The sequence below is a fragment of the Odocoileus virginianus genome, chromosome 6 (assembly GCF_023699985.2).
Source record: "Odocoileus virginianus isolate 20LAN1187 ecotype Illinois chromosome 6, Ovbor_1.2, whole genome shotgun sequence".
Taxonomy (NCBI): domain Eukaryota; kingdom Metazoa; phylum Chordata; class Mammalia; order Artiodactyla; family Cervidae; genus Odocoileus; species Odocoileus virginianus.
Genome location: NC_069679.1, coordinates 7945953 through 7970874, shown reverse-complemented (window position 1 = coordinate 7970874; position 24922 = coordinate 7945953). Strand labels below are relative to the sequence as shown.

The following is a 24922-nucleotide window of genomic DNA, read 5'->3' as shown; positions in this document are numbered from 1 at the left end:
AAATCAGTCCTGAATATTCATTGGAAGGACTGATGCTGAAGCTGAAGCTCCAATACTTTGGTCAGCAGATGCAAAGAACTGACTCATTGGAAAAGACCCTGATGGCAAAGACTGAAGGCAGGAGGAGAAGAGGATGCCAGAGGATGAGATGGTTGGATGGCATCACCAACTCGAAGGACACATGCTTGAGCAAGCTCTGGGAGTTGGTGATGGACAGGGAAGCCTGGTGCACTGTGGTTCATGGGGTTGCAAAGAGTCAGACTGAGCAACTAAACTGCACTGATATATGAAGCTTTAAAAGGGTGATTAGTGCATGGTTCTAATTAAGTGTTCACTATTACTATCATTGTTATTATCATTGTACTGAAACAGGTACGAATATAAAGTGAGAGAAATGGATGTAAAGTGAGTGCATTATATTAGATAATCTCTATTTGTAGATACTTAAAATTTATTATTTGTCCTCTAGCCTATACCTCCCAGTCCCCACTCATGTTACCCCACACTCTAATTCTGTCTTTGTTCATCTTCCCAAAGCGATCTCTCTCTTTTATAAGTGCCCTTTTCACATACTATTTGAATCATTAGATTCAAATATTACATGCCTTCTTATTCTCTAAAGGTATGCATGGTAAAACTGAAGACTTTATTATGTCACACATGACATGGCCACATATAATGCCATGTTTCCTATTTTCCCATTTTGCCCAACTCTTATGTGGATTACAGAGTGGTGCCACCATACTTGGCTAACTGCATGGAAGGCGCTCAGTAATTACAGGTTGATTAATTAAAGGTACTCAGTTTCAGAAATAGCTTTCACTGGCATAGACCAGAGGTTGGCAAACTTTCCCTGCAAAGGGCCAGACAGTTACTTTTCACTTTGTGGGCCATATGGTCTCTGCTGCAACTGTCAAAACTATCCCACTCTGCCACTGCGGTGCTACAGCAGCCGAAGACAACACATAATGAATGGGAGTGGCCATCTTTCCATGAGACTTCTTAAAATTGTTTACTTTGAAATACTCATTAATAAGAAGTGGAAAAACATATTCTGGGAGGTTTTGTACACTCTTCACTCAGTCCCTGAGTTGCTAGCACCCTAATACAGCATCACAACACCTTAGGGAGGGGTTAACATCTGTATCAGAATAAATGGTACTTCCACCTTCCCCCACTCCGAACCTCTGATCTCACAGCAGTTAGGCAAGTCATGTTCAACAAGAGTGTGTTGATTTGAGTCAAACTCATGATCTGTGTATCACACTCTTTGCTTTCCAGGTATCTTACACTTTTCACAGCTTAAACTAGAAAGTGGATAACTAGAATTCCCTTGCCCAAGAAGCAAAGCAATTTAACTTTGCCAATATGAACTAATGTTTCATAATTTTAATCTTTACATTTTCAATTAAGAGATGGATGCATCACATACATCCATACACAAAAAGAAAAAAAAAAAGTCATTTCTTTACTGTGTACCTGGGAAATACGACTGTAACCTAGATTTGTACATTCAAGCATATCGCAATTTAATTATTAGAGCTAACGCTACTAAGAACATGATGGAGAGTGGAAAAGTTATTTGTTTTAAATCATAGTGTTCCATATTTTTTCAAAGACTGACATGGCATTTGGCATGGCTTTGTTAATTATAAAGGTGGCTCACCAATCTCAGCTAAGCTGGCAGAGCCAAGAGGGTGATTAAGTTTTATAAAAAACAGGTATGGGGAGTTCTCTGGTGGTCCAGTGGTTAAGAATCTGCCTTCTAATGCAGGGGACGAAAGTTTGATCCCTGGTTGGGGAACTAAGATCCCACATGCCATGGGGAAAACCCATGCATTGCAACTAAGACCTAATGCAGCTAAATAAATAAATATTAAAAACTAGGTATGATGACTTCAGATATTAATTTTTTGTCACATTACCCAGAAAAATGAGATATAATGAACTTTCTTTAAAAACAATGCAAGGCAAAAATTAACTGTTTTGGTATCTCAATTTAAAAAATGCTTTGCATTGTTCTCCTAATAAGATCCAGGGTTCTATCCTTATTAGCATCCTTTTAACAAAATAATATATGAATAAAGAACACTGAGAATAAGATCCAAGGTTCCATACATGATTGTTTAACTGTAAAGACTACTTGGAGTGAAACTGACTACCTGAATAAATCTAGAACCCTCATCAAAAAACTAAACCTAAGATATTAAAACGTTGCTCCAACACTAAATAAGTTTCCTGCTTGTCATTTCCTAGCACCCTACTCTTGAAGTGAAAGTGGAAACCAATAAATAAAAGCAATTTTATGAACAAAGATAACTTCCCTTACTTAAAAGGCAGGCAAAAGAAAAAGGTCAAACTCACATTGGTATTTGAAATAATTCTATGCTTCTTATTCCTGGTAAATTTGTTTCAGAGGGACTAATAAGTTATCTTTTAATAGACATGAACTCAAATAAACAGAAGACAGACATACAAGTTTGACAGTAAAATGTCTGCTAAATCCTTACATTCAGAGACCCATAAGTAATAATTTAATTTTTAATTAATAATTTCATTTTCATCTGGTGTGGAAGCATGCTTATTCCTGGAAAAAACAGTTGATCTTATTGACTGACATTTTGATATACTTTAAGGTTAATTAAATAAGCAATGAGGCAAAGTAGCCAGTGTGCTGTAAGATGCAATTTTTCTGTAGGATTACACTTCAAAACAATTTTATACTCGAACCAACCAGTTACGTCAACAAAGTGAGAGAAGTTGGTAGCTCCTGTATAAACCCTAACATCTTTTAGGAAGACTTAAAAATCAAATCATGACTGGATTGACTTTATAATTTATGATCTGTTAGGCTAAAGCTGTGGATTTAATTCAAGAATTGTACATTACGAAGTACATAAAGATGCTGCTTTTAAACGTTATTTTTGCATAAGTTTACTTACCGCCATATAAGCATTTGTTCCAACATACGTCTTGGCTATAGAATTCACCAGCTATGAGACAAAACAGTCTGTTAGAACAATATAAAGATAATGTGGAAATAAAATGGGCAATTATTCCTCATTTAACCTACAATCATCATTTCTATAAATCAAGTAAAAATTATGTAAAAGGGAACAAATTTATCTACAAAGGCATTAAAAATGATTAAATCTCTTTTCTTTTGAATGTGATTTCCAATTTAAACAAGCACGGCTTTACAGTTTATAGCAGATAACCTTCAACAATTCACTTAAGCAGGATGCTTATCGCTTTAGTACCCCAAACCCGCCTGATATAAAAAGTCAATTTGAAGTAGAATTTGAACACTCATTTTTTAGTCAGATGGCTCCAGATGTGAATGAAGCCCCATGCCTTACCAGAATGAAGCGAACACTAAATACGCTGGAGGGATAACAGACTTTGACAACTCATAATACAACCATGACCTTCGCTTTGGTCTTCGTGTTTGGCTGGGAGTAAAGGTGGCTGCAATTCAAATCAACATCACAGCACGCTCATGGGTCACTATCACCAGGGTTCTCAGGGGAGGCCCAAAATGGAAATTAATTAAAATTTGTGCTGCACATTGTAATGGCCCTCCACCATTGTTGCTCCCAATATTAATTTTTATTGTGGGCCAGTTGGGCTCCCCAGGCACAGCTCCCACTCTGCCCTCCCTTTTGTCTGGCCAAAACGCTTTCATATCAAAGCTGCATATCAATGAAGTTTGCTATTCGTAAGTAGTAATTACAATATCAGCAGTTTTTACTGTCATTAAACAATGAACAATCATATTCTGATGAAGGCAACTCGCTCAGAGATTAAAAATGAATAACACAATCCCAGCCGACGAGAAGATGCAGAGTTCTGTTTGTCTGCCAGCTAGGTGATTTTTCAATCCAGAGAGAGAATGAAAATAGGAAGTAGATGTTACAGAGACGAGAACAGATCAGGAGAAAAAAGACCTACCTGAGTGCTAACTCCAAAATCACACAGCTTGACTTGTCCTCTCGTGTTTACTAGCATATTGGAGGGCTTCACATCTAAAAAGGGACCAGAAAAACCCATGAACCCATGTAACTAATTCCATATCTACTGAGCTTGTTCTAAAAAAAGCACACGCACACCAAACCATATTGCAGAAATGACATCATCTGTTCAACCTAGAATTCTAATCACAAATTTAATGCAAAGCATTTTATCTGGAGGCAAAATGTAAGGTCCTAACTCCCTCACTTCCAACCATTTTTGGTTTCTGTAGAAGCAAGAGTTTATTTATCTCATGTGAAAGTCAAATAAAATCTTTGCTTCCAACAACAGTAAACACACCTAACATCCTACTCCAGCTTTCAGGAAAAGTAGATAAGAAAATGTAGCCTTCTTGCATAAAATTTGTACAAAAAGGCTTAGTTTTGCTCTTAATGTGAAACTGCTTCTCCCACCAAAAAAGTAAGGCCTAAGGGAAGCCAATAAAGAAAAAATCATTCAAAATGTTTGCTGCTAACAGGTTTATCTGACTGAAACAATGAAAGCGTGTGTGAATGCAGTACTGCTTTTTCCGAGTTTTACATGCAAACCATACTTCAGATAATCCTCAGAAATTGACCTAAAAGATGTATGTATGTGTGTGCATGCCTGTACTTATCAAGTCTTTTATTTATCCCTCTCATCCCTTATATCATTTTGACTGTTTTTAAAGTTAACAAAAGAACTGACATAGCTTTTGCCAAGGCAGTCTGCTAAATAGACACAAAGGGTTTCTGTGAAGCATCGTCAGTGACAACAATAAGCCTTTTCAGGAATTCAAGGAGCCAACAAAAACCATCCAAGCAGGATGACGCCACAGCACTTTTGTTGGTACAGGACAGCACCTGCTTCAGTATTTCATCTTCAGCAGCAAAAGTGGTTTGGAACAGACAGCTTGCTGTATTCAATAGAATATATGACCATAATTACTCCAAGGCTGAACAAAAGACTCAGAATTTCTATGTAACATCTAAAAAAAACTGTGAGTTAATCTCACTCTGCCCCTCCAATCTGCAAAAGGGTACCCCCCCAAAAAACATCTTGCCAAGACTAGGTACTTAACTCAAACCTCAGGTTCAAACTCGGTAACCAACGGTTACTGAACTCTACCTCCTATGTGACGGGCATCTTCTCATATGCGTGCTCGTTTGGTGCTGCCTGACTGACACTAGAATATAAACTCCACGAAGGCAGGGACTTTGACTCTTTTACTGACTTCTAGATACCAGTTCCTGAAGAGGGCTAGTCATACAGGAAGTGCTTAATAAATATTTGTTGAATAGATGAGAATAAATTAATGGAAACCATGAACACATAGCATTATTTTGTTAATGATTATGTTTCACTGATCAGGGGTTAGCTGTAGACTATGCCTCTGTAGCATGCCCTTTCAGATAACACACACCATATACTTCTTGTAGGGGGCTTTCTCTCTGAAAACAGGTCAGTATGCCTAGGCATGTGTAAGCTTTTTTAACCAACTTGCCTCTCTGCTTCTAGTTTTCCCCAATTTCAACATAAATCTTATACCACCATCATATTAAATACACTTTCACTGTATAACTTCTCTCCTAAGGAGGAAGTAAAATATTCCCTGACCTCCCCCACCAACCCCAACGTGAATTCCCTAAGAGGGTTGTGCTTTCAAATGTGCCTCAGTTCAGTTCAGTTCAGTCGCTCAGTCATATCCAACTCTTTGTGACCCCATGGACCACAGCACGCCAGGCCTCCCTGTCCATCACCAACTGCTGGAGTCTACCCAAACCCATGTCCACTAATTGAGTGATGCCATCCAATCATCTCATCCTCTGTCGTCCCTTTCTCCTCCTGCCCTCAATCTTTCCCAGCATCAGGGTCTTTTCAAATGAGTCAGCTCTTCGCATCATGTGGCCAAATTACTGCAGTTTCAGCTTAAACATCAGTCCTAGAGGACTGATCTCCTTTAGGATGGACTGGGTGGATCTCCTTGCAGTCCAAGGGACTCTCAAGAGTCTGCTCCAACACCACAGTTCAAAAGCATCAATTCTTCAGCACTCAGCTTTCTTCACAGTCCAACTCTCACATCCATACATGACCACTGGAAAAACCATAGCTTTGACTAGATGGACCTTTGTTGACAGAATAATGTCTCTGCTTTTTAATATGCTGTCTAGGTGGGTCATAACTTTCCCTCCAAGGAGTAAGCGTCTTTTAATTTCATGGCTGCAGCCACTATCTGCAGTGATTCTGGAACCGAAAAAATAATCTGCCACTGTTTCTGCTGTTTCTCCATCTATTTGCCATGAAGTGATGGGACCAGATGCCACGATCTTTGTTTTCTGAATGTTGGTTGATCTTTAAGCCAACTTTTTCACTCTCCTCTTTCACTTTCATCAAGAGGCTCTTTAGTCCTTCTTCAGTTTCTGCCATAAGGGTGGTGTCGTCTGCACATCTGAGGTTACTGATACTTCTCCCGGCAATCTTGATTCCAGCTTGTGCTTCTTCCAGCCCAGCGTTTCTCATAATGTACTTTGCATATAAGTAGTCATGTACGTGCAGCCTCAGTAGTCTGCACAAAAAATACACATCATAGACAGCCACAGTAGACATTCAGTAAACATTTGCTGAACTGGAAGAAATGTTAGGCTCTACAAAGCCTGGTCTTATTTTCCAAATTTAATTCTCACTACATGCCCTCAACTTTAAATATTTTTCTTTTGGACAATCTGCTCTTTTATATACTGATACCCTTAAACTGGGCTTCTCTGGTAGCTCAGTTGGTAAAGAATTTTGCCTGCAATGCAGGAGACCCTGGTTCCTTTCCTGGGTCGGGAAGATCCCCTGGAGATGGGATAGGTTACCCATTTCAGTATTCTTTGGCTTCCTTGGTGGCTCAGATGGTAAAGAATCTGTCTGCAATGCAGGAGACCTGGGTTTGATCCTTGGGTTGGGAAGATCCCTTGGAGGAGGGCACAGCAACCCACTCCAGTATTCTTGCCCAGAGAATCCCATGGACAGAAGAACCTGGCAGGCTGCAGTCCACGGGGCTGCAAACAGTCAGACATGACTGAGCAACTACGCACGACACAGCACCCTTAAACCACTCTTAAGCCACACATCTGATGGAGACAGTTACTGAACAAATATTCTGAGCTCCTGGAAGAAGGGGCTGCCTGGAAATCACAAGGCATGGTAAGATGAACAAATCCTTACCTTTAATCAGACACACATTTGACTTAAGTGGACCAACAGAGAGAAAAGAATAAAACAGCAAAATTTCTAGATTATGAAAAGCAAGGTATAAATAAGAACTGGACGGCATTTTCAGCTCTCCAATATCTTTTTTTTAACTTATATATATGCCTACTGCCTGATTTTGCACATTTATTTTTCAGTTCAGTTTTCAGAAATAGTTTGTGTATGAAAGCAGTAGGCATACAGCCATCCTCTAAACAACTTCTGTATTCCAACTAGACTGGTCTAGCCATTGTCTCAAAAGAAACAAATCTCTAAAACACCACTACCATGCCATCATTCATGCCGTGTCCCAGGCCTCAACCTTCCTGGGTTTAGAAATCCTTATTTGATATTTTTTGACAGAATCCTGTCCATTCTTCAACTCAGGTATCCCATCTCCCTGTTAATGAATCTACTTGGCCACCAAAATCACTGCTTCCTTTGAACTGCTAAGGCATTTATTGTCTGTACCATTTAGAACTGAGCATGTGACACCTTTTTTTTTTTAAAACAAGTAATTACTTACCATATTTACTGTTAAAGGTATCATCAAGTAACAAGTTCACAGGGGAGGAATGCCTTTACACATTTTCATATTTACCCTGTGTGAGGATACAGGATATATCCAAGATGTATAACACTTTGCTCACTGGTTGATGGCCTCCTAAACAATACACTAAATTTGCTAGTATAAGTGTTCCCCTCCCCAGCAACATTGGACCATAACAGATCCCTTTAAACAAAATCAATGGATTCAGGTGAGGAGACAGAAGCCTGACTCAATGGAGACGTAAGACTTGGATTTTAGTCTCCTGGGCCCTGTCAAATGTAACTTTGGACTAGGCATGTGATGTTTTAGTTTTCACCTCTGTAGGGAGATAATAAAAGTTACTGTATCTTAAAAAATTGTGGGGATTAGATGAAATAATGAATGTAAAATAGCTTTTAAACTGTCAAACACTCTATAAAGTATTATTATTATCTACTGGCAATCAACCAAGTCATAAAAAGTGTTATATTTCTTTATGTTCAGGAATAATTTCTGTTGCTACTGCAGTAAATTCAAGCTGTATTTAGGTAAAATACTAGCTGAAAGAAAGTAATTCCAAAGTCCAGCAAGTAGACTGATAAAACCTGTTCAATGTTTATGAAGAGGCATATCTGCCAGACTATATGCACTCACTCCCCAATAAGGCCAATGCACTGGTCTCCTTACTTTCACACCTGCTCTACAGCCTGTCATGAACAGCGCTGCTAAAGTGACTTTTTGAAACCTAAATCAGGGAATTCCCTGGTGGTCCAGTGGTTAAGATGCTGTGCTTTCATTGCAGGGGGTGCAGGTTCAATCCCTGGTCAGGGAGCTAAGATCCTGCATGCCCCATGGCATGGCTGAAATATAGAAAAAATTTTTTAAAAACCTGAAACCTAAATAAGACCATGTCAGTCAGTCAGTCAGTTCAGTCGTGTCCGACTCTTTGCGATCCCATGAATTGCAGCACGCCAGGCCTCCCTGTCCATCATCAACTCCCGGAGTTGACTCAAACTCATGTCCATCGAGTCGGTGATGCCATCCAGCCATCTCATCCTCTGTTGTCCCCTCCTCCTCCTGCCCCCAATCCCTCCCAGCATCAGGGTCTTTTCCAATGAGTCAACTCTTCACATCAGGTGGCCAAAGTACTGGAGTTTCAGCTTCAGCATCAGTCCTTCCAATGAGCACCCAGGACTGATCTCCTTTAGGATGGACTGGTTGGATCTCCTTGCAGTCCAAGGGACTCTCAAGAGTCTTCTCCAACACCACAGTTCTAAAGCATCAATTTTTCAGCCCTCAGCTTTCTTCACAGTCCAACTCTCACATCCATACACGACCACTGGAAAAACCATAGCGTTGACTAGACGGACCTTTGTTGGCAAAGTAATGTCTCTGCTTTTTAATATGCTATCTAGGTTGGTCATAACTCTCCTTCCAAGGAGTAAGCGTCTTTTAATTTCATGGCTGCAATCACCATCTGCAGTGATTTTGGAGCCGCCCAAAAATAAAGTCTGACACTGTTTCCACTGTCTCCCCATCTGTTTCCCATGAGGTGATGGGACCAGATGCCATGATCTTAGTTTTCTGAATATTAAGCTTTAAGTCAACTTTTTCACTCTCCTCTTTCACTTTCATCAAGAGGCTTTTTAGTTCCTCTTCACTTTCTGCTGTAAGGGTGGTGTCATTTGCATATCTGAGATTATTGATATTTCTCCTGGCAATCTTGATTCCAGCTTGTGCTTCTTCCAGCCCAGCGTTTCTCATGATGTACTCTGCATATAAGTTAAATAAGCAGGGTGACAATATACAGCCTTGACGTACTCCTTTTCCTATTTGGAACCAGTCTGTTGTTCCATGTCCAGTTCTAACTGTTGCTTCCTGACCTGCATACAGGTTTCTCAAGAGGCAGGTCAGGTGGTCTAGTATTCCCAACTCTTTCAGAATTTTCCACAGTTTATTGTGATCCACACAGTCGAAGGCTTTGGCATAGTCAATAAAGCAGAAATAGATGTTTTTCTGGAATGCCCTTGCTTTTGTGATGATCCAGCAGATATTGGCAATTTGATCTCTGGTTCCTCTGCCTTTTCTAAAACCAGCTTGAACATCTGGAAGTTCATGTCACTCCTCTGCCTAAAACCTCCGGGGGTCTCCCAACTCAATGCAAAATGCAGACCTCATGGTTTCTGAAGCCTTCTCTGAGCTGCCCCCCATTACCTCTGTACTCTCATCCTTCCTACTTCTCCCCCTGCCTGCTCTGCTTTATCTCACTGGCCGCCTTTTCAGGCGTGCTCCTGCTTTGTGGCTCTGTACCACTGGAATAGTTTGCTCCCATATATATAAGCAGGCATGGCCTGAGCCTTTGCTTTTTTTTTTCTTCCAGGTTTCTGCTCAAATGTTACCCTTTTAAGAGAAGCCTTCCTCCACCATCCACTATGAAGAGCAATACGTCCAACCTCAGAGATTCATTCTCCCTCTTCCCTATTTCAATGCTCCTCTTAACACTTAGCATCATCTATACCCTATATAAGTACATGTAAATCTGTTCTCAGTCTTCCCTTTTTGAAGGAAAGCTCCATGAATGCAGAGACGTGATCTGTTATGTTCAATTCTATGTTTAGAATGGTGCCTGATATGGATAAGAAATGGTATCTGTTGAATAAATTGTGAATGAATATTCCCACTAAATACATGGGCAAATATGTGTACCTGGAGAAGCATGAATTTGGACTGAGACGGAGCTCCATGTTTTCCCATCCGATCGCATCTATTTCAGAATAAATATATTTCACTACTAACGAATACATTTGTGAATGATATTGTTCATTCTGAGAGAACCTACAGTCATTCAAAAATACTCATTCAACAAATATTTACTAATGCCTTAGCATGTGCCAGATATGATAGCAGGCACTGTGGAGAGAAGCCTGAGTAAGACCTGTCTCTACCCTTCAGAAAAGTCATATTAAGGAACTGTTGGTATATATTTTGACCAAAAATAGTGTATATGAGATTTCAGGATAATACCACTGCTTATGTATACTCTAAATGGTATTTGCTTTCTATAGTAAAAACAATGAGAATTATGTAACTAGAGAGTTTCCAAGCGTGGCTGTGCATTCAAAAAAAAAAAAAAAACACTTTTGGTTCCACCTCAGATCTATGTATGTATGCTATGTCACTTCAGTTGTGTTTGACTCTCTGTGACCCCACGAACTGTAGCCCACAAGGCTCCTCTGTCCATGGGATTTTCCAGGTAAGGATATTGGAGTGGGTTGCCATTTCCTTCTCCAATCTGTGTATATATGTATGTGTATATACATATGTGTGTTGTCTGTGTGTATATACCTCAGATCTACTGATTCAGAAATCAATTTAAAACAGTCTGGTCTTCATGGCAGCATTCAGAAAAGATCAACATAACCTGCTATGTTTCCTTCTGATTTAACTGCTGGCAAGTTCAGAATATCTGAAAAGAAATTTTATTGTTTAGCTTTGCTTTTTAAAGCAACTTTATTCATTAAAAATCCATTTTACTGCAGTCATTTTGAATATATAGTTTAATGAGTTTGACAAATGTATACATCCATATAAACTACACCACAATCAAGATATGAAACATTTATATCACCCCCAAAATTCCCCATGTCCTTTATAGTCAATTCCATCCTGACCTCTGGCAACTGCTGATTTCTTTGTTATTTTTAGGTGATTTTTTTCCTTTTCAACATATATCATAAACCCTGTAATAATTTTGATTTAAAAAGTCGATGATTAGTGTTTGGATAATACCTGTCACTAATATCTAAGGAAGTTATCTTGCAGACAGTATCAACTGGGTCTTACTTTTTTGACCAATCTGACATTTTTGCTATAAACTGTAGTATTTAGACCATTCAAATTTAATGTAATTGGTGATATGGTTGAGTTCAACTCTACTAGCTTACTAATTGTCTCATCTGTTCTTTGTTCCTTTCTTCCCTTGTTGCCTTCTTCTGGATTAGTCTGGCTCTTTTAAGCATTCCACTGACCTCTACTATTGGCTTCTAAGCGAGAAGCTGGCAAGCTCTTTCTGTAGAGGACTGCATTTCAGGTATTGAGGCCAGTACTCAGCTTTGCCCTGCAGGGCAGAAGCGATCACAGGCAGCATGTAAATAAGTGAACGCGGCTGTGCTCCAATAGTCTCTGTTCACCACAACAGGTACCGAGTCAAATTTGACCCGTGGGCTAAAGTTTGCCAGCCCACTGGAAGGTTTGTTTTTGTTTTAACGGCTGTTCTAGGGATTACAATGTTTCTTTAACATTTCAGAGTCTACTTTCAAATAATATTAGGGTGTTTAATTGATAATGTAAGAATATCAGAACAGTATGTTTCCATTTTTTCCCTCCCATCCTTTGTGAAACTATTACCTATCTTTCCTCTACATGACAATATAGTCTTTATTTTTGCCTTAAATAATCATCTTTTTAAAAAATTTAAAAGAAAGGCCTTTTATATATCCACAGGTGTATCATTCCTGGTACTATTTATTTCTTTATGTAGACCTAACTATCAATGTGGTATCATTTTTCTTTGGCCTAAATAACTTCCTCTAACATTTTTTATAATGATTATCTATTGGCAATTGATTCTCTCTTCTTTGTTTGCCTTAAAAAGTATTTATTTAACTGTTATTTAGAAGAATATATTTACTGGACTTAGAATTCTGGATTTAAAGGATTTTTATTTCTTCAGTATGTTAATGATGTGTTTCCATTGTCTTCTGGCTTGCATAGCTTCTGAAAAGAAGTCTGCTGTCATTCCCATTTTCTGTTCCACTTTTTAATGTATTACTTTTACTCTGAATATTTTAAAGATTTAAAAAAATTACTGGCTTTAAAGTTTTTATTTGTACTTTGGTATGGTCCTGTATATGTCCTGGTGAAGTTTGTTAGGCTTCTCAGATCTCTGGGTTTATGGGTTTCGTCAAATTTGGAAAGTTTGGGAAGCATTATTTCTTCAAATTATTTTTTGCTCCCTTTTCTTTTTCCTTTTCTTCTGAGACTTTACTTATGCATATATCCTAGACTTGAGTGGTACCGTCTCAAAGGTCACTGAGTTGGTGCTCATTTTTTTTGTCTTTTTTTTTCTTTGCAGTAATATTAGATAATTTCTATGTTTCTAACATCGAGATTGCAAATTGTTTCTTCTGCAATTTCTAACCTATTGTTAATTACATCAAGTGAAATTTTTTACTTCAGGTGTTTTATTTTTCATATCTAGAAGTTCCCTTTGATTTTGTCTCCCATTTCTCTCCTCATATGCTCATGCTTTCCTTGAAATCCTTGAGTATATTTATTAATACAATAACTGTTCTAAAGTCCTTGTCTGCTAATGGCAGAGTCCCATTTCCTTTTTAACAGAAAGAACTTAATATAGGAAATTTGCTACATAGGAATTTGAGGGCTAGAAAAATGAAACTAGGGTAATAATTTTAGGAAGCAGCTATTTTGTCCTCAGAGAGATTTCTGCTTCTATGTCAAAGGGATTTCCTAGGCAAGAATACTGGAGTGGGTTGCCATTTTCTTCTCCAGGGGATCTTCCTGACCCAGGGACTGAACCCACATCTCCTGCATTGTGGGTGGATATTTTACCATTTTGCCACCAGGGGAGTCCCAAGAACTTAGAAGAGAAGCTCTGAAGACTGTGTTCAGACCTCCAAGAAGAGGTCACTGCCCAGTTGCAGGTCATATCTGTGAGGGAGCATTTGGGGCTGGTTCTCCATGTGCTACCAGAAGCTGGGTGTTTGGGTCAGGACCCAATGCTGAGGTGGTGCTACAGGAGGTGCAAAACCAGGTAGACCACTGGCTCTGATTCCCACCTGTCTCCCTCTACTGCCCGCTACTGGCAGAACCTAACAAACAGCCACCGGTCCAAAGGTACTCTGACATGTTATTTGCAGAGACCCAGCCTCTGCATCACAGATGAGTATGTGGAAAGAAAAGTTGATGGGGGTTGAATTACTGCAGATAAACAACTAGCAAGTCTCTTACACAGCAGATCTGGACTCTGTGCACAAAGCAGGCTCCGAGTTTTGGTATTTGGATGTCTGTCTAGTATCTTCCTTCTAGATTCGATTGGCTTTTTCTTCATAAGTAATTTGTTGTTTTGCCTATTTTTTAAATGTAAGTTTAAAAAGTTTTTTTTTTTACAATGTTGTATTGATTTCTGCCATACAACAACGCAAATCAGTCATAATTATACATACATTCCTCCCTCCGTAGCCTCCCTCCCCTCTCCCTCATTCCACCCCTCCGGGTCATCACAGAGCACCAGACTGGGCTCCCTGTGCTACACAGCAGCTTCGCACCAGCTATCCATCTTACACGTGATAATGTATACACGCTGACACTACTTTCTCCATTTATCCCACTCTCTCCTTCCCTCACTGTATCCACAAGTCCATTCTCTATATCTGCATCTCCATTCCTTCCCTGCAAATAGGTTCATCAATACCATTTTTCTAGACTCCATATATTGATATATGTATTAATATACTATATTTGTTTTTCTCTTTCTGACTTGTTTCACTCTGTATAACTCTGGCTCCAGGTTCATCCACCTCATGAGAGTCCCATTTCTATTGACTGATTATTTTCCTGGTTATAGTCTTTCACTCACTATCAGAAGAAAAAAAATTTTTTTCATGTGCTGATTTTTATTTAGATGGCAGATATTTGGATTATGTTGTTGAGTGGCTTTATTGTAATCCTTTAAAGAGTGTGAAACTTGATACTGCCAGGTAGTTAACTTACTTGCAGAGAATCAATGTAGGAGACCTGGGTTTGATCTCTGGATCGAGAAGATCCCCTGGAGAAGGAAATGGCAGTCCACTCTAGTATTCTTGCCTAGAGAATTCCATGGACAGAGAAGCTTGGTGGGCTACAGTCCATGGGGTTGCAAAGAGTCAGACATGATTGAGTGACTTTCACTTTTCACTCCAAATTGTTAAGCAGAACTGCATCATAACTGCTGATAATCTACACAAGCTGACACTGCTGCCACTCAAATGTTTGTCACATCATCATTAAAAAGCCCACCTTACTGTGAAATCTCACTAAAGGAGTAGGAAAATATTGTGACAGGAGACACATGTGATTGGATCATTGTTGGTTCTTCTGTGAACAGCACTTGTCTTTCTGGAAGAAGCCTGCCTTCAGGTAGAACTCATATAATGAAATTTGAGTCTGATCTAATATATCAGATGATTCACATCTTGACTTTCTAGGATAAGAGTCATTGTCATTACTGATTCTATAGAGCAGTAGCTTCCAGTATATATAGTGTATGTTTCTCCCATTTACTGTATTTATTCGATGATTCATTGAGCACCATTTCTTTGACAGGCACTGTTATGTGGGCAAATACACGCACTTTCTGCATCACCTCTGCTTTTTCTGAGAGGATATGGCCAGCAGGAATCTACACTGACTCCTATACAGCCTTATCTGTATAAAATGACTAAGATTTTTCTAAAATGAAAGAGGATAGGAAATACCTGATATCATAAATGGATAACTTTACATTGAACCTTCATTTCACTTTATCTGACATAATGTTGACTTCAAGGCCAACACAAAGCAAACCTCAAATTAGGAAACACTAAAACGAATTATTTTATGTATAATGCAAAGGAATTAGAGTTAATTTGGTTTTTCACTAAAGGTTTATGGTTTACATTAAATGAAGCTTATTTCTTTTTAGTGGTATGAAAAGGACCTGTATATAATTTCAGATTCTACACATCTCATTTGTATTTTTAGAAAATGTCTCAGTTAAAATCAGTGCTCTACTATTCATTTAAGCTCCTTTGCCTTCAATAAAACTAATTGATAAACCCTAATAATTAATGGCCTGATTAAATCAAAATGACTTACATCTGCCCTGATGATTGCCATTTATATTCAGTTACTTTAAAGACTCATCTTTTTTGTGTTTTGCTTACAGAAGAAAGACTATGATGTTTTTAAGCAAGCTGAATGAAAAGCTGTATGCTCTCAGTTGTTGTTTGTTTTCCATAACTTAAAACTGTATTAAAATAAGCATAGTTACAACTGTCTTCTTAAGAGTAATGTTTTTTTGCCTAATCTGTTGTACTCTTTTTTATGGCTTGGAATCAAGTTGAAAACAAGCCAAAACAACAACAAAAATTATTTTAGTATTCCTGGAACTATTCTTGAGAATTATAGAAATTGTATGTTTTAAGTGAAAACATGGAAGAGACAAATTCATTGATTATATACTAGGTTTGTTGATGACTCAGATATAAGGTGGATTATTTTACTCAGATAAAGTGAAACTTAAATCAGAGGATTTAGTTAGCCTAAATCTGAATTCATGTGATGGAATTTGAAGCAGATTCCAACATAAAAAGATTCCATTTGCTTCAAATTCCATCACATGAATTCAGACTTAGGCTAACTAAATAAATTCTTAATTATTATAGCTTATTTACTTCAAAAAAGGGCTTGAGGGCACATGTGTATGAGAGAGTGAATATATATGTGTGAGTGTACGATATATAAGATTAAAGGTGATATCTGATCTTCCTACATTGACAAAAGTTGGTATAAAAGTTAACTGAGACTGTGTGCTTAGCAGTGCCTGTCAAAGAAATGGTGTTCAATGAATCATCGAATAAACACAATAAATGGGAGAAACATACTGTATATACTGGAAGCTACTGCTCTGTAGAATCAGTAATGACAATGACTCTTATCCTAGAAAGTCAAGATGTGAATCATCTGATATATTAGATCAGACTCAAATTTCATTATATGAGTTCTACTAGCTTTGTAAGATTTCACCCTACAAAAGCAAAGGCTATGTGAGGGGGGACCGGGATGGGGAATACATGTAAATCCATGGCTAATTCATCTCAATGTATGACAAAAACCACTGCAATGTAAAAAAAAAAAAAAACAAAAAACAAAAGCAAAGGCTGATACTTGGCCAAAAACCCCAGGCGACTTCCACATAACTTTCTGGGCTCTTTCTCTGCACATTCCTTCCTCTCCAGGACTCTGCTCCATAAATTTTAGCCATTTCAGTCTTCCTGATAACCTCCAAGGCAGGCTCATTTGAAGTGCTTAGAGGATTACTAGGGGCTTCTGAGATGCCACTAGTGGAAAAGAATCCACTTGCCAATCCAGCAGTCTAGAGACTCAGGTTTGATCTCTGAGTCGGGAAGATTCCCTGGAGGAGGACATGGCAACCCACTCCAGTATTCTTGCCTGGAGAACCCCATGGACAGAGCAGCCTGGCGGGCTACACCACACAGGGTCGCCAAGAGGCAGACACGACTAACGCGACTGAGCACACACGTGTGCAGAAACTATTAGAAAACCATTAGGAAGCTGCAAATAGGACATCAGTGTCATGCTGCATGTGGTTTTCTAGAGGAGCTTGTAACTAAATAAAAATCAGCTTCAAAGTGTCTTTTAAAATTAAATGTAAACTTACCATATAATCTTTGTGGTTGCATTCCTATTTTAACTTAAATAAAGTATGAAATATCAGTTAATTATTGACACTGATCATACAGTATCAATGGAAAATGGTTATTTTTTTTTCAAAACTGATGTGCATTAGGTGATCTGATTCAATGTGATAACAAATATTTAAAGAAAGATACATACCACCCCAGGTAGCAACTCAAGAGAAATGAAAACACAGAACCAAATAAAGACTTGTGTACAAACAGTATCATTATTCGTAATAGTCCCAAACTGGATACAATCCAAATATCCCTCTACTAGTAAATGGATAAATTCTTAGAAACATACAAACTCTCAAGATTGAATCATGAAGAAACAGAAAATTGAACGAGACCAATTACTAGTAAGGAGATTGAATCAGTAATGTTAAAACTTCCTACAAACAAAAGACCAGGACCAGATGGTTTCACTAGTGAATTCTATACCAAACATTCAAAGAAAAAACAATACCAATTCTTCTCAAACTCTTCAGAAAAATAGCATAAGAGGGAACACTTCCAAACTCATTTTGCGGGGCCTGCATTACCCTGATGCCAAAACCAGAAAAAAATATCTGACTATTCAAAGGAGAAATAAAAGAGAGTCTCTTAAATAAATGGTGTTTGAAAAAAATGCACAGCCACATTTAAAAAAACTGAAACTGGACCCCTATCTTAAAACATACACAAAATTTCACTCAAAATGAATTAAAGACTTGCATATAGGACCTGAAGGCATAAAAGCCCTTGAAGAAAACAGAAGGGGTTAGTTCCTAGACATCAGTCTTGACAGTGATTTTTTTGGATCTGACATCAAAAGCAAAGGCAACAGGGACTTCCCTGGCAGTCTCAAGGTAAACAACATGTCTTGGAATGCAGGGGACATGGGTTCAACCCTTGGTCTGGGAAGATTCCACATACTGTGGGGCAACTAAACCTGCGTCCACAACTTCTGAAGCCTGAACGCCCTAGAGTCTGTGCTCCAGAACAAGAGAAGCCACCACAAGGAGAAGTCTGTGCACCACAAACAGAGAGTAGTCCTGTCTCACTGCAACCAGAGGAAAAGCCATGTGCTGCAACAAAGACCCATATCAGCCAAAAAAATTAAGGAAAAATAAAAAAGCAAAGGCAACAAAAGCAAAAAACAAACAAACAAAACACACAGGTGGGACTACATCAAAATAAAAAGCTTTTCAGAGCAAGGGAAACCATCAACAAACTGGAAAAGCAACCAAATGAATAAGAGAAAATATTTGCAAATCATGTATCTGATTAAAGTCTGTCTGTCTGCATGCATGCTCAGTCATGTCCAACTGTTTGTTTTCCTTTGGACCGTGGAGTCTGCCAGACTCCTCTGTCCATGGGATTTTTCAGACAAGAACACTGGAATGGGTTGCCAATTCCTCCTCCAGGTGATCTTTCTGATCCAGGGATCGAACTCCCATCTCCTGTCTCTTGCATTGCAGGTGGATTTTTTACCCTCTGAGCCATTGGGGAAGCCCCATTTGATTAAGGGTTAACATCTAAAATATATATATATAAGTTCAGACAACCTAATAGAAAAAAAAAGTCAACGTGATTGAAAAGCAAACAGAGGGTCTGAACAGACATTTTTTAAACAAGACATACAGATGGCCAACAGGTACATGAAAAGATGCTCCACACCTCTAATCATCAGAGAAAAGCAAATCTAAACCACAATAAGATACCACCTCACATCTGTTCGGATGGCTATTATCAAAAACACAAGTAATAACAATTGCTGGCAAGGATGTGGAGAAAAGGGAACACTGGTCACAGCTGATGGAAATGTAAATTGGTACATCCACTATGGAAAATAGGCTTCCCTGGTGGTTCAGACGGTAAAGAGTCTGCCTGAAGTGCAGAAGATATGGGTTGGATCCCTGGGTCAGGAAGATCCCCTGGAGAAAGGAATGGCTACCCGCTCCAGTATTCTTTCCGGGAAATCCTATGAACAGAGGAACCTGGCGGGCTACAGTCCATGGAGTCGCAAAGTGTCGGGCAAAACTGAATGACTAACACTTTCACTTTTACTATGGGAAACAGTATGGAGATTCCTCAAAGTATTACAAACAGAATCACCATAAGATCCACTAATTCTACCTCTGAGTATTTATTCAAAGGAAATAAAACACTCACTCCAAAAGGTATCTACACCCCCATGTTCACTGCACCATTATTTACAATAACTGAACAGCAAAACAACCTAAATGTTCATCAATAAAGAAAATGTGGTACATATAGTGTGGTATATATATATATATACATGTACTATATAAATGTGGTATATATAATGAGATACTTTTTGGCCATAAAAAAATGATATCTTGTCATTTGAGACATAAATGGACCTCAAGGGCACTATGCTAACTGAAATAATCAAAGAGACAAATACCACGTGATCTCAGTTATAAGCAGAATCTAAAAACAACAAGAGCAAAACAAACTCATAGATACAGAGAACAAACTGGTATTTGCTGGTGGGGGGGGACTGCAAGGGGGGCGAAATGAGTGAAGGGAGTCTAAAGTACAAGCATTTGTTTTTGAAATAAGTATGTCACAGGGATGTAATTTAATACACAGGGATTACATTTAATAATACTGTATTACACATTTGAAACTTGCTAAGAGAATAAACCATAAAAGTTCTCTTCACAAGAAAAAAATTCTCTATGTATGGTAACAGATGTTAACTAGGCTTATTTTGGTGATCATTTCATAATATATACAAATATTAAATCATTATGTTGTTTACCTGAAACTAATATAATGTTGTATGTCAATTATACCTCAATTTAAAAAAGACATTTTTAAAAAAGGAATGAACTGCTGACATATCCATGTTACTAAACGGATAAACCAAAAAACGATTATGCTAAATCAAAGAAGTGAGATAGAAAAGACTTCATGTTATATAAATCCGTTTATGTAAAATGTCTAAAAAAGGCAAATCTATAAATTCAGAAAACAGATTAGTGGTTTCTGGAGGCTGGGGCTAGGAACAGGAACTGAACACAAGTGGGCATGTGGATTCTTCTTTGGGATGATGGGAAATGTTCTCAAATGGATTACAGTGATGGTAACACAATTCTCTAACTTATTAAAAACCCCTCACACCTAAAATGGGTGAGTTTTATGATATATAAGTTACATAACAGTAAAGTGGTTTTAAAAATCAGCCCTCAAACATAATTAACTTCTGCACAGTTTTTCAGGTGCTTTGTGATCCCTGTGGTCACCTTCTTACACTATAACAAATTATAAAACATGAGTTATTTACGCTAATCATATACTACATATCAATGGTAAAATGGTTGTTCCCTCTTAAAACCGACACGTTCTAGAAAACCTGATTGTCATTATAAGCACTTTTTTAAAAATACTAAATTTTAAATGTTACTTCTGTGTATTTAAGATTACTTCCCAAAATGACTAAGGCTATGTATACAAAATGTGAAAACAAATGGTCCAAACATGAAAATTTTGATCAACCAACCATAGTTGCCTCAATAACCTCTAGTACTCCTTTGACTGATTTTCAGGCTGGACTGACTCTTTTTTCTTTCCCCTTCACTGAACTGACCAAATTGACTGTGGAAATTGGTATCATGTTGAGACAAACTCATGCTGCCACCCATAACTGCCTCATGCAGGAAACTATATCCTATCCATGCTGCATCAATTAGCCATTAAACAACCCACATAAACAGCATCAAGCTGAAGCTCGATAATAAAGGCCCACAGGAGCATGTGCTTTCTGCAGCTCCTCACAAAAGGCTCCTCCGCCCACTGCCCAACCCCCACCCCCAGCACAATCAGGGGTCAGAGTGGGAGGCAACCCTCCGTAGGAAACGACTGGGTACCGAGGGGGCTGTTCAAAACAGATAAATAAAATCCCTTTCACAGAACTACGACTGGAGTAATCCAGTGAGCTTTATATAGGGCTCTATACATCAATTTTAAGTTTAGTTCCAAAGAAAATCACTTTGTACATGTGACTCTACGCTTTCTCTTTTCAGAAAAGGAAATGCATGCAAACTGAGGATTCTCTTTTTGCTGTGATCTATTCATATCAGGTTCTGGGGATGCGTCTGACTTCTGCTCCCTCCTGACTTCTGGTCTCCACTTTGTCTTACAGTTAAAGTGTTGAGGTTGCTCTGTGCTTTCATATGGAAGTCTCACCGGACGCTTTTAGAAACGGGCACCAGGCAACCCTTAAGGAAACACGAACTCAGTTTTAAAATACAGCATGTGGTTCTCTTGCGGGAGGATACTGGACGCAGAAATAAACTTCTCTTCAATTTTCTCCCTCTATAAAGCAATCACAATATTTTGCTTGAACGCCACGAAACCACTCAGTTTACCAGGCGCTGGAGGACACATTACAGGTCTCACTCCTAGTAAGTTCTCAGAACACGATGCCAGTGTGCTTCAGCAACCTTCTTTCATCATGTTATTACGTTTAATTGTCTTATGAAAAGAAAACTAATATATCTATCTAGTTATTTCTTGGGGACTGCATTCTAATGAATGAGAACAGCAGGTACAATTAAATATAGACTATGATGACACTCTGTGTTACAAATGCATCTGTGCACAACAGGAACACACTTAAGAGAAAACCACAATGTGATATAAAAGATATTCTAATCATTCCATCACACGGTAAAGGGTAGGCCATCCAAATATTCTTGGAAAAGCCTTAAATAAAATTAAGCAGCATAATTAGCCATCCTAAATGGAAGCTATTATCTAGAGTCTCATGATTCAGTTCTGAATGGAAGCAACAAACATTGGTTTTCTCTCTTTATATATGATAAAGGCAGGAGACATGTAGTATTTATAACACTAATACCAGAGGCAAAAAGGCTTAGGCCTCTCAATGCTGCCTCCTTTTAGTCGTAAGTAAAACAGGCTCCCTTCTAACACGGTGGATCTTAGATCCTACCCAGCAACATTCTCTGGTTGATGCATGGGAAATACCAGATATGGAGGAACAGGTTCCTGGGAGTCAGAAGGGAACTATACTCTGCCCCTAGCTCTTAACTACCTACTTCCCACAAATCTAAGATACTCCAAGACATAAGATTCCTATGATTACAAAATCTTTTCTGCAAAGAAGGAAAGGAAGCAACAGAATACCACATAAATAAATTATAAGATACATTTTGATTATAGACTTGACTTGGAGTAGCATGTCCAGAAGACCAACTGTGGTAAATTATTCTAAAGCATAACAAAAATTAGGGCAGATTATTCTTCTCTGGCACTTAATATACGCCAAGCACTGGGCTAAATGCATTTATCATCATCTGTATTCTGCAGCTTGTTTAATTCTCATCATAACCCTTGAGATAGGTCTATTATTAACCCCATTTTATAGGTGAGTAAATTGAGGCTCAAGTTAGTGAAATTATTTGCTCAAAGCCACACAACTAGAGTTTATAATCCTAACTCTTAAACGCAAGCAAAGAGCATTATGTTTATGAGATAAATATCATCTGAATTTGTGGGCTAGGTTACTATCCCAGTTTTGGCCCTGAATAGCTCTGTTGATCTTTATCATATGCTTATTTTAGATTTTTTCCACTTGTCACTTAAAGTAGATATAGGAGAGAAGATTGAGGAAGGTTCTAACTATTTTCTCGCTTAACTTCTTGCTGCTTGTCTTGATAAGCAGTAATTTGAACTATAACATAGCTATTATGTACCAGACAGAGTGCTATGATCTCAAAGAGGTTAAAACTGATCCAAGGTCACATAGTTGAGTTATATTAAGAAGCTAAAGCAGAACTTAAATCTAGAGCTACCAACCAGTTATCACTTTTCTCCTGATTCAGTTATGTATCCTTTTTAAGCTTCGGTTTCTTCATCTGATAATGGGAAGACAATGACACCTTCCTTGTAAGGTTATAAAGAAGCTTAAATAAAATGATACACACAAAAGATCTAATACAACAGTACAAATAAGGCACTCAAAGAATAATATCAGTAACAGTAATAATTACTGCATCCAAAGCAGAAGAAATTTAATTCCCCAACAGCAAAAGAATGGATTTAATTTCCATGGTGCTGATCACCTTAAATCATGCCTTTGGAGAAAGGGACAGCCATGGAGGTTTAACTGCTCAACATTCTTGGCAGAATATTCTATCTGAAGATAAATATCTTACTTGAGTAACAGAGAGAGGAACAAACGATGACTTCCAAATAAGCTACACTACAAAAAATTCCAGGAGAAAAAAATTATTCTCAGAAAACTGTGATTCAATTTATTCACCTTACAAATATACATTGGCACACAATCAGTGTTACAAACTAACTGTGGCCTCCAACCCTCTACCAACAGGAACTACCTAGCATACAGCTGTTCTCCCCCTCTGAAGAAATCCTAAAACTTCATAGTTAGATTAAAAGACAAAGCTGTGATCAGGGCTTGGTCACTCAAACATGCAACAGACCACAGAGGGCCTCATGTTGGCTTGTTGGACAGCGGCTCACCACTAAGGTGAGGGACATATATTTGGGTGCCATAAAGAACTATGAGTGAAACACACAATGACAACATAATCTACTTTAAATCCCAATCCCCAGCCAGGCAAAAGGATCTTAGAGTAGGTATTTACAGGGGACTAAATACCCTCTCAGACTATTTGTAATCCCTCCCTGTATTGAACATGACTTCTCTTCCCTAAGGCTTTCACTGATACTCATTTTCAGAAAGAAGGCAAAGTGGTTTGCATGGCAATCTCCCTGGGTCCTCACCTTCTTAGAAATGTTCTAAAAGGGATGGCTCTGCCTATGATAAATGCCATCACAGATGCATGGGTGAAAGAAAAACTAAGTCCACAATATCAGTCCTCTCTGATTAAGCATACCACCCCAACACAGACAATCACAGAACAACCACATATTCTTTCTTATTAAGCTTTTTAATTTGAGATAATTGTAGACTCACACGCAGTTAAAAGAATACAGACATTCTGTATACCCTTTACCCATTTCCTCCCAATAGTGACATCTTGAAAATCTATAGTACAATATAACAAATAGGATATTGACACTGATACCATCAGGACAGAGAATGTGCCCATCACCTCATCGTTTACAGCCACACCATCTCCCTCCCACCCCTGCATCCTCTCATTAGCCTCTGGAAACCACTAACCTACTCTCCGTTTCTGTAATTTTTTCATTTCAAGGATTTTATAAAAATGGAGTCATACAGTATGTAATCTTTTGTGACTAGGTTTTTTTTTACTCATCATAATTCTCTGGAGATTCATCCAGGTTGTGTATATCCAAATCTCATTCCTTTCTACTGCTGACTAATAGTACATGGTGTGAGGGGAGCACAGCTTGTTTAACCATTCATTCATAAATGATGTCAGCACTGTTTCCAGTTTGTGGCTGTTATGAACAAAGCTACTATAAATATTTGTGTACAGCTTTTTGTGTGAACGTAAGTCTTCATTTCTCTGGGATAAGTGCCCAAGAGTGCAAGTGGCTGGGTCATGTGGTATTTGCATGTTTAGATTTTTTTAAAATGTCAAATTGTTTTCTAGCAGGGCTGCATCATTATACATTCCTATCAGCAATGTATTAGTGATCTAATTTCTCTGCATCCTTGCCAGCA

The 24922-nt window shown here is 38.3% G+C and overlaps 1 protein-coding gene and 1 non-coding gene across 6 annotated transcripts in view; one reads left to right on the top strand and one right to left on the bottom strand.

Annotated features, from left to right (window-relative positions):
* The window catches only part of MAP2K5 (mitogen-activated protein kinase kinase 5), a 263311-nt gene that overhangs the window by 109869 nt on the left and 128520 nt on the right, over window positions 1-24922 (bottom strand). For all 5 annotated transcript variants that reach the window (XM_070468702.1, XM_070468703.1, XM_070468704.1 and 2 more), the window contains exons 14-15: window positions 3952-4025; window positions 2943-2993 (exon numbers count right to left, since the gene is read on the bottom strand). In XM_070468702.1, coding sequence (XP_070324803.1) covers window positions 2943-2993; window positions 3952-4025 — 125 coding nt within the window. The remainder of the gene's footprint in view (window positions 1-2942; window positions 2994-3951; window positions 4026-24922) is intronic.
* Window positions 8513-8585, top strand: TRNAE-UUC (transfer RNA glutamic acid (anticodon UUC)). The gene has a single exon. It is a non-coding gene; the product is annotated as a tRNA-Glu (tRNA).